The sequence below is a fragment of the Eulemur rufifrons genome, chromosome 30 (genome assembly GCF_041146395.1).
Source record: "Eulemur rufifrons isolate Redbay chromosome 30, OSU_ERuf_1, whole genome shotgun sequence".
Taxonomy (NCBI): Eukaryota; Metazoa; Chordata; class Mammalia; order Primates; family Lemuridae; genus Eulemur; species Eulemur rufifrons.
In genome coordinates this window covers 65676081-65686424 of record NC_091012.1, presented here as the reverse complement: position 1 = coordinate 65686424, position 10344 = coordinate 65676081, and the positions used below count along the sequence as shown (strand labels likewise).

General features: G+C 40.7%; 1 protein-coding gene across 1 annotated transcript; it reads right to left on the bottom strand.

The window, feature by feature from the left end:
• Positions 1-4029: 4029 nt before the first annotated feature.
• On the bottom strand, positions 4030-7067 carry LOC138378154 (thymosin beta-15A). The gene is made up of 3 exons (XM_069463462.1): positions 7019-7067; positions 5402-5520; positions 4030-4450 (listed from the first exon to the last, which is right to left on the bottom strand). The coding sequence occupies exons 2-3, from the start codon at positions 5499-5501 to the stop codon at positions 4413-4415; spliced, it is 138 nt and encodes a 45-aa protein (XP_069319563.1). The 5' UTR covers positions 5502-5520; positions 7019-7067; the 3' UTR covers positions 4030-4412.
• Between the last annotated feature and the right edge of the window lie 3277 nt (positions 7068-10344).

Sequence of the window (10344 nt, the reverse complement as noted above, 5' to 3'; positions counted from 1 at the left end):
TTAGAGATGTTTCCTCACCATTTGATATGACTGGGGAGAACAATCTATTCAAATACTTTACTATTTAAATAGTAAAGTTGACGACTTAATTATAATTATTATTACTGAAAATAACAATTCCTTCAACATTGGTAGTCCATGTGGCATGTATTAACCAGAAGATTTAATGAACTTACCCTATCTCTGACCTTGCCAGTTTACTGCACTCCATTTTATTACCACCCTTACAGCTGACACTCTTACATTGGTTAATGTCATTTAAACCGGGCATTGCTATAGTACTAGGAAGCATCACCATTGCCTGAACAGCAACTGTGCCAGGCATTTTGCTAAGCACTTTTCAGGGAATACCACAATCACCTTTCACAAGATCCCTATGAAGTAAATAGTGTTATTATCTTCATTTTTATGGATGAGGAAACTGAACCACAAAAGATTGCCACTTGCCCAAGATTATACAGGTAGAAAGTTGTCAAGGCAAGAATCAAACATATTTCTATGCATTGAAGAGACCCAGGGTAAGATATTCTTATTAGGTGTGAGTATGCATTGGTTAAATTCTAGGAGTGTTTATAATACTCACTTGCCTGTGCAGTTTCATGAGAATTTCGAGTCATACTAAATGAGAGTTTTTACCCTTTGCAAAGATGAAGTAGGCATGAATTTCTATTTGGCTAATTTTTTTCTTTTAACTTTCAGCATATTATTTTTTTTCTGACATTTTTCCTTTTTCTGTTCTTGGTAATTAAGGTCATATCTGCCTGTGTACACTAACAGGATAGAGGTGTAAAAACACTGACCAATGATTTTCAAAGGATGTGGTTGCATATGAAAAGACAATCATTTAACTCTAGCCTTTTTCCTTTCCACATAAATGCAACTACTACCACAAGGCCTTAGTACTGTTGGTTTTGCAAATAATAAATGGATTCAGGGCCCTAAATCTCAGTCTCTGCTTATTTAGAAAAAGAAACTCCCCCAGGTTGGAAAGGCAAGTAAACCCAGAGACTAGAAGAGTAGCCCCACATTATATACTTAAGAAATGTGGGGCAAAACTACTCAAGGTGAGCAATTGTTTTTCCCATTCCATTTCTGCATGAGTATTCACTAAGCAACTACATGTCTTTCATCTCCTGCCATGTACCTCTTATCTGCTCCCACTCAGTTTAACACTTATGTGACCCAGAGTGGGATCAATACTTTAATGAAAAGGATGGCTACCAGATGTAACTGAACACTGGGAGTTATTGTGCAACCCCAGCTTACCTGACAACGTTTACACTTTCCTTTGAGCTGTATTAGTGTGCAAATGCAGAGGTTGCTGAATCTATAACGGATGTATAAATTTTCAAGTGGCAACACTGAAAGAAGAAAAAATGTGTTGGATGACAGAATCAGGATCCAGAGATCTGATAATGAGCAAATTTGAGCATATCTACAATCAGGATGGTTCCCCATCCATGTAGCTTGGGTCCAAAGGATCTGAGAAGTGTTAGCTGGAGGGGACATGGGGGATGGCACACAACATCTGACTTCAAATACTGGAGGACGGATTAACTACCGTGTGCAGGTCTCCAGCACACAGTCCTGGGACTATTGGACAAAAGCTACAGGGAGGCAAGTTTGGACACAATTCCAAGTGGCTGAGTGATTCTATTGGACAACTGTTTCAGGCAGGAGGTAAGGTATCGCTGACCAACATGACTACTTTCAAGGCTTAAATCCTCTGGCTACGCTAAGCTCTGTGATTGTGTCACCTCATTGGCGCTTAATCAAAGTTGGCCCACCTACTATTTTGCTTGTGGAACTTTAAGCTATAGCAGAGAAAACAGCTTCCACTTCTATAACCCCAGAGATTATTTAAGGATGTGAGTCCTTAGGAAGGGGGAGGTAAGATAATACTTGAGATTGCAAATAGGTATGGATGGTATAATCCCCTTTTGTAGAAAGATACATATATTAATAGACCACAGTCTGTATGGTTATACTGGATGGCTAACACTTATAATTGGTGGGACTATAGATGATTTTTTAAAATGTCAGTGTTCTGAGAATTTTTTAAAATTTCAAAACATTAAGGGGGTACAAATGTTTTTGTTACATGGATGCCTTGTATAATGCTTAAGTCAGGGTTTTTGTGTGCCCATCACTCTAATAGTGTTCACTGTATTCACGAGGTAAGTTTTTACCCTTCACCCACTCCCACTCTCCCCCCTTCTTGGATTCCAATAAGCTTTACATCTCTTTGTGCCCATGGTTTAGTTCCCAATTATTAGAGAGTACATGTGGTGTTTGTTTTTCCATTCCTAAGATACTTTGCTTAGGATAGTGGTTTCCAGTTCCACCCAAGTTGCTGCAAAAGGTATTATTTCATTCTTTTTTATGGCTGAGTAATATTCCATGGTGTGTTTGTGTATGTGTGTGTGTATGTATCACATTTTCTTAATCCACTCATGAATTGATGGATACTTAGATTGATTCCACATCTTTGCAATTGTGAATTGTGCTGCAATAAACATTCAAGTGCAGGTATTTTTATGATAAAATGACTTCTTTTCCTTTGGGTAGATATCCAGTAGTGGGATTGCTGGATCGAATGGTGTCTGCATTTATTTCTTTGAGGAATGTCCATACTGTTTTCCTTAGAGGTTTTAACAATTTGCAGTCCCACCAACAGTGTATAAGTGTTCCTTTCTCTCTGCATCCACACCAACATCTATTGTTGTTTGACTTTTTAATAATGGCCATTCTGACAGGGGTAAGGTGCATGGAAAACCTATTTGAGGGAATTACTGAGGAAAATTTCCCTGGTATCACCAGGTGATTGGTTTTAATAAATTTAAAGTGATAAAAGTATTGTTTAAGGGCAGGGATTGGGATATGTACATTTATGTGTATTCCTTTACAGTGGGAAGCAGAGGGATGTCTACGTGCGCGTGCACGCGGCACTCTCTGCCCGAGGTCCGAGGTCCGGGGACTTTCCCCTAGGCGGAAGAACAAGGAACTAGTCCCCATATGTAGCCTAGGAAACAGGCCTTCAGCACGACCTAAAGCCACCTCTCTTTAATGTATTCCTTATTTTATTAGTCAGCTCAGGCTGCCGTAACAAAATACCATATACTGGGTGGCTTAAACAACAGAAATTTATTTGCTTACAGTTCTGGATGCTAGAAGTATCAGATTAAGATCCAGCAGGTTCAGGTTCTGGTAAGGACTCTCTTCCTGGCTTGCAAATGGGCTTCTCGGTGTGTCCTCACATGATGGAGATATATCTCTTTCTCTTCACTACCCCACCCTCTTCTTATAAGGCTTATCAGATTAGGGCCCAACCCTTACAGTCTCATTTAACCTTAATTACCTCCTAAAGACTCTATCTCCATGTACAAACACACTGGGGGCTAGGGTTTCAACATATGAATTTTGAGAGGGGACACAATTCAGTCCATAGCACTTATGTTCATCATGAACACCAAAAATGCTTGGTTTGTAAGATAGCAAATTCTGTTCAGTATAAGAACTAGACCAGAAGTTCAGTGCCATAGGTCATTAGCAAGTATGAGACATCTGAGTTTACACTTAATAGAAGATATGATGTGCTTAGTATGATGCATATTAACAAGTGCCTCCTGCCCACTTCCCATCCAACCCCAGCCTTGGATGTTTCCTCCCACTAAGTTGAAAAACACTTTCCAGAAGGCAAAAGAGCCCAGCTTGAATTCTAGCCCTTATTCACCTTCAGCAGATCCCTTCAGACCCTGTGTTTTCATTTCTTCATTCTGACATAAGGGGGTTATCCATATGATCTCCTCTCCCAAGGTTTTCTAACTCTATGATTCCAACTCTAAAGAAAAAGCACCTAGCCTCCCCAAATCAGGGCCCCCTGGACCTGGACAGAGAAGAGCATTTCTCATGTGGATAATCTGCTAAAGAGGTTTTCCTTCAACAATTTTGTTTGGCTGAAAATGTTACCCTTGTGTAATCCATCACTTAGAAGACCAAGAATGAACCACAGGAGTCTCAAGATGATTATATTTGTTATTTTATTCCTACATTAGAAATGAAAATAAACTATGAGAAGTTGCAAAAGCATGAAACTTCATGAAGATTATGAAGCAACAGAGAAGGTTAAAATTGGCTTATCCTATAGGAGGTACAAGGATTACACACACAAAGGTCATTAATGGTGAGATTATTGACAGCATCTGTCATCTAAAATTTATGCACTGATGGGAAGTTTAAAAATGAACTTAAGGGAACATTGGCTACCCCTGAGCTCTTAGCCAGGGAATATAAGTGAGAAGACATCACAAGATGCCTAAAATCTCTACAAAGACATAGGTTTACAAAAAACAAGCCTAAAACCAAGACTCTCAGGCAGTGTTGAAATTTGCTCTTGGGAAGAGATCTCCATTTTACGATGTTTGAACACCCTCTTTCTCCTGCTGGATAGCTGGGGGGAGGGGAGAAATAAAAAAAAATCATTACAAAAGTATTTTCCTAAGATTAAGTTCAGTTTCTTTCAAAGAGCTCTTTGCTAGGTCATTGAAGGCTGCCATACATGCTTTAAACTTAGAATACCAAGGCATTACCCACATATCTTCACAGTGGATGTGTACACACGTGTATGTGCATGTTAACCACCTGAACATTAATATCTGCATTAACTGTGCATTTTTTTCCATTTAAGAGGTAGATTTATGCTGTTGCCACTTTTTTATAGATTACTTGAGACTGAGGAGTAAATGAAGCATTTTATTAAGACTTACCTATCACTACACAATTAGGAAATTATACACCTTTAGATAATTTTAAATAACTTTGGAACTCACACATAATGCTGACATGACAAAAAAATGCCCTTCAGCTTTTACAAATATGCTTGGCATTTATCCAGCAAACTGTAATTCCAGAGGGTAAAACTGATCCCTTGAGTCTGGGAGACTTGAGTATACCCAAGATCTAAACTTGTTTTCCCCCTTATCTTGTCATTAGGTAGAGAAGATCAAAATTGCAGAGTTTGCATGGTTCTTTAGGGATGAGACCATGGACTCAAATTTCTAAATGTAGAAAAATGCCAAATAATCAAAAGTAGACAAAAACTAAGAATTTTTTAGTGCTAAGTCCAATATTCTAAAAGTTGCTATAATGTGGTTTTTAGTAATTTGCCAATAAGAAACTAGTTTCTTATTCCCCCATTACTACTGGGCCTATCATGTGAGAATCACTTACTTATATAACCCAAATAAGAAAAGTATTTGGTAGTTTTAACTGTTACATTAAATACAATGGCATTCTAAATATTGCTTACTTTGTGCCAAAATTTACTAGAAGATAGGTTTATTTACCAAACCCATTAACTTTTCTCATTGTTTGTCTCTACTAGAAACCCCCCATGACTTACTTTCCTTAGAGGGAAGAGTATTTTTTTCTTCAGTATTAGTTTTCTTCAGTTTTGACCTGTCAAACTTCTCCACTTCCGACAAGTCTGGCTTATCACTCATCCTGACTGAAAAAAAAAGCCTGGGGGGGGGGAAAAACATTTTAACAAAAACTTACCTGGCAGAACTATCATCAGACTAAGGGTAACAGTAAAAATTTTTCACATTTAATATCAATCCATATTTTACCTGATGATTTTCAAAAGGAAAACAGCAACAGATCTTAGAAAAGTCATGTTTTTATTAAAATACTTTAAATTCCACATCATTAGCCCGTTTCTGATAGGCAGTACTGTAAATGGCACTGTCTCAGAATGCATTAGAAACCAAGATGCTCTAAAAACCCGGAGCCAATATGTCCGACTCTTAAAATCACAGCAAAGATAAAATGGAGGTGATAGAGGCAAAAGAACAGATAGGAATAGAAGAAAAAAATAAAAACTGGGTTTAACCGGTTAATGATTTTTTAACAGGAAATAGCACTAGTTGAGCATCTTCACTTTCTAGTCAATTACTTTTTTTTTTTTTTTTTGCATTTTCTTGGGAGATGGGGAGCAGCACACACAAAAAAGGGTAAGATAAGTTGTACTAATTTCTTTCCATTTCAAATGCTCAAAGACAGCACATTGAGGTGCTACAATAAGGGAGGAAGGTGATTTAATCTGGTCATAATTAATTACTTGTCTCATAATAGCTCCTTGTGGCACTGGTTGATAAACGCTGTAAGAGGAGACAGCTAAATGGGATCAGACCCAGGACTTCAGCAGAATGGGATAAACGAAAAAGAGTTGTGTCTTATTTCACCATGTTTTCTCTGCAAAGGGAGAGGCAAGGAGATGAGGATCAGATGCGTGGCTGTGGACATGACGGCCTGTGAACATCCCGGGTTTGTCCAGAAGAAACAATAGGAGACCCCAAAAGCAGGAAAGCAGAGCTCTCACTCGCGTTCCTGGCCCCACCCTGGTGGAGTAAGACACGTCCAGCGCCCGGAGTACAACGGAGAGGCCCCCACGCAGCCAGAGGTCCCGAACGCGCCTCGGTTCAGTCTAGGTTAGTTACCCTAAGACCCTCCTTTGCCAAGAGATCAGACGCACAATCTCAAAGCTGGGAAACTGGAACTAACAAATAATATTAGGGCCGGGTGCACAGACCAGTTTGTCAGGAGCAGTTTGCGTACTTTTTAAAATAACTATTACTGTTGTCTGGGCCCAGGCTAACGGCCACGGGAGGGGAGGCGAGGGAGCGAGGGGCCAGCCCCAGAGGGCCCGTTTCGGGCGGCCCCCACAAACTCCTCCTTGTCCTCTCACCCTCCGACCGGCAGCTACCGCGGACTGGCCGTTTTGGGTGTCCGCCCCCTCGGGCCGCCTTTTTGGGACCGACCCCGGGAGGGCTTGGCGTGGCATGCGGAAGGCGGCGCCCCGGGAAGACAAAGGCGCGGACCCGCCAGGCGGTGCAGAAGCGAGACACCAGCCCCAACCCCGGCCCCTCCGGCTCCCGAAGGCGCGACATCCTCCACTCTGCAGCCCCCCTGCGTCCTCCCGTCCCGTCGCCTCTGACTCCCGCGGGCCGCACGGCCTCACCTGAAGGCTTGAGACTCGCGAAATGTCGTGGGCCGAGCTGAGTCCGCCGCTGACTCTGGACCAGGTTAGCGTTCCCGCGCAGAGCCCTGCGGTTATAAGCCCCGCAGCAGGCCCCGCCCCAGACCCCGCCTGGCCTCTCTGATTGGCCAAGGGAGCCCGGGCCCGCCTCCCGACCCTCCCTCCACTTCAGCCTTGCAGGCCTGCGTCCACTCTCTCCCCTCTTCGTAGGACCTCACCCCTGCAACCGGGGCTTGAAGACGTCAGAGTGCACCCGACTTCCCCAGACCCCCATCCCCACTTCTCCCACTACTTTAGTCCTGGGAGTCCACATTCCCTTTATTCCAGGTACACTCGCTTCTTCACAATAACGGGGACCTCTACAATAAACAGGTAGGTTTTTCCCAGTTAGCTTTGAACGTCTGGAACTCTGCGGTCCAAGATGAATGAGCCGTATTCAGCCTCCTTTGGCTTTCTATAGCCATTGGGGCCTAAGCACGCTGTGATGACCGAACAGTGGCTTGGAAGCGGGGTTCGGTGTTGTCTGTTCTAATCCTTGGCCAGGTCATGGAGTAAGGGTGCTCATGGTGAAGGTGAATGGCTCAGAGTTATTCACCCCCACAGCTGGACATTTCTGTGACAGTGGTGCTCTCCTATATAAAAGTCACATTTTTTTTACTGTCGATCACTGAACACAATAGCAGTCAGTTTAGAACAGGAATGGGGAACATGTGGCCTTCTAGGTCCTTAAGTGCAGCCTTTTGACGGAATCCAAATTTTACACAACAAATCCTTTTATTTTATGAATACATTTTCCATCTTTTATATTTTTATTTTTAAAATGTACATATTTAAAATACCAAAGAATAAAATAAGTTTTAACAAAATAATCCTCTCAGATTGACCAGCCAGCACATTTAGAACATTAGTAAGCCATAAGGCTGCTACGCTCCTGATTTAGTTCTAACTTCCCCCACCTGACTGGCGCCACTACAGCACAAGGTTGTTTGGTGAGAGTTTATGGGGGTCGAGTCCGCCAGTCTGTTATCAGCTTTTGACAGTGGTGCACTGTGTTTCTGTTTGAAGTAGAATTTGTGAACAGTTGCACAATTTGACAGTATCTTTAAATTCTGTCAGCTTAACAGCCCATCATGTCAAAGAAGACCAAGAGAGTGCTGAAGGAAGAAAACAGAGTTTTTAGTGAGGATCTGGAATTGCAATATTATCTTGTTTCTGCTAAAGATAAAATGGTTTCCTTGCTTTGTGATGCTGCAATATCAACATTAAAAAATTCAATGCTCATCAGCATTATAACACTCATAAGTACCACAAATATTTTAAATTAGAGGGAGAGGCACAAAAAGTTGTATTGCAGAAATTACACGATGAAAAGCAAAAGCAAATACAATTCTTTCAAGCAATAAGACCTGGAAATAATGCCACTGAAGCAACTTATGAAGTAGCTTACATACTTGGGGAAAAAAGGGAAGCCATTCAGTGATGTAGAAATTGTGAAAGAATGCATTGTCAAAGTTGTAGGATGCTTAGACCCCAATAACGTTTCAAAGTACAAACAACTGCCTCTTTCAAGGAGCACTATGACTAATCGGCAGCATGAATTAGTCTTCAACTTAACAGGACAACGTCATGCAATAGTTCAAAAGGAAAATATATATTATTTATTCACTTTGGATGAATCAACTGATACTACTGAACTGGGGCAGGTTTTTTACTTCATTCAGGTCATGACAAGATTTTCTTTGCTACAAAGAGTTACTTGCTTTGGGCACTCTTGCAAGCAGAAAACGAAGAATAAATATTTTCAACAACTTTCAAGACAAATGTCATGAAGTTGGACTGAATTTGCTAAATTTAGTGAGTATATGAATAGTTGGTGCACCTTCCATGACAGGCCAACATGAAGGTTTTATTGCACAGATAAAGTATTAACAGATGCAGATGCACTCATTTATTTTCATTGTATCTTGTATCAGCAAAATTTCTGTGCTAAAGCTATTTTAAGTGACACTTTGCAACAAGTTATAAGTATTGGTAACTATATTCATGCAAATTCAACATGGCATTGTCAGTTTTGTAATATGCTAAAGTTGAGCTATGAGGTATTCAGTGTGGATTCGCAGGGACAGGTGTTCGCCAAAATTTTATCTCTGTGAAAACAGATAGTTACATTTTATGAAGAAAAGAATCAGCAATGTGAATTATTGGAAGAAGATTTCTATAAGGCTGGGTGCCGTGGCTCATGCCTGTAATCCTAGCACTCTGGGAGGCTGAGGTGGGAGGATCACTAGAGGTCAGGAGTTCGAGACCAGCCTGAGCAAGAGTGAGACCCCCGTCTCAACTAAAAATAGAAAGAAATTAGCCAGACAACTAAACATATATAGAAAAAATTAGCTGGGCATGGTGGCATATGCCTATAGTCCCAGCTACTCGAGAGGCTGAGGCAGAAGGATTGCTTAAGCCCAGGAGTTTGAGGTTGCTGTGAGCTAGGCTGATGCTATGCCACTCTAGCTGGGGCAACAGAGTGAAACTCTGTCTCAAAAAAATAAAATAAAAAAGATTTCTATAGGAATGAAGCATTTCTGTGTAATATGTCAAATCAAGATGACTTGAATATTTCTTTGCAAGATAAAACTAAGTCTATATACGACATGTGGCAAAAAATCCAAGCATTTTGAAAAGAGCTATCTTTTTTCAAAACACTTCTTCTTCAAAAGGAAATTTTGGATGAACATTTTCCCCAGTTAGCAAAGGTCATTGATGAGCAGGATGATACATGGGAATCATTTGAAGAATATCCGGCTGTTATAGACCTGTTGATTGGAGAATACAATGAAAGGTTCACTGACTTTGAGAATCATTACATCACACTCAAATTAGCATCTCAGTCTCACCTAGTTGATATCACCAAAGCACCTAAAGAACTACAAATGGAATTGATTGAGCTGTCAGTAGATGACATTTTAAAGTTATTGTTTAATGCCAAGAAAGATCCAATTGAAATATGGAAAAATGCAGTAGAATACCCACACCTTTGGCAACATGCCTGAAACATGCTTTCTTGCTTTTCAACCGCTTATTGCTGCAAATCTACATTCTCCTACCTAACCCAAATCAAGACGCCCTTAAGATCACAAATGACTGATAGCCATCTAGAGGATCAACTGAAACTGCAGACCTCCATGGTGCAATCCAATATTCAAATGCTTTCCAACAAAAAGCAGACACAACAAAGTCTTTAAAAGGTTTGTTAACTTAAAAAATTAACAAATAGTTTTCATTTTTTGAAACTATTAAGTACACAGTAGTTA

Coding starts and splice junctions, on each gene's coding strand:
- LOC138378154 (XM_069463462.1), bottom strand. CDS start 5,501: ATGAGTGATAAGCCAGACTTGTCGGAAGTGGAGAAGTTTGACAGGTCA. Junction 4,451..5,401: donor TACTCTTCCCTCTAAGGAAA/GTAAGTCATGGG, acceptor CCCTCCCCCCAG/CTATCCAGCAGGAGAAAGAG.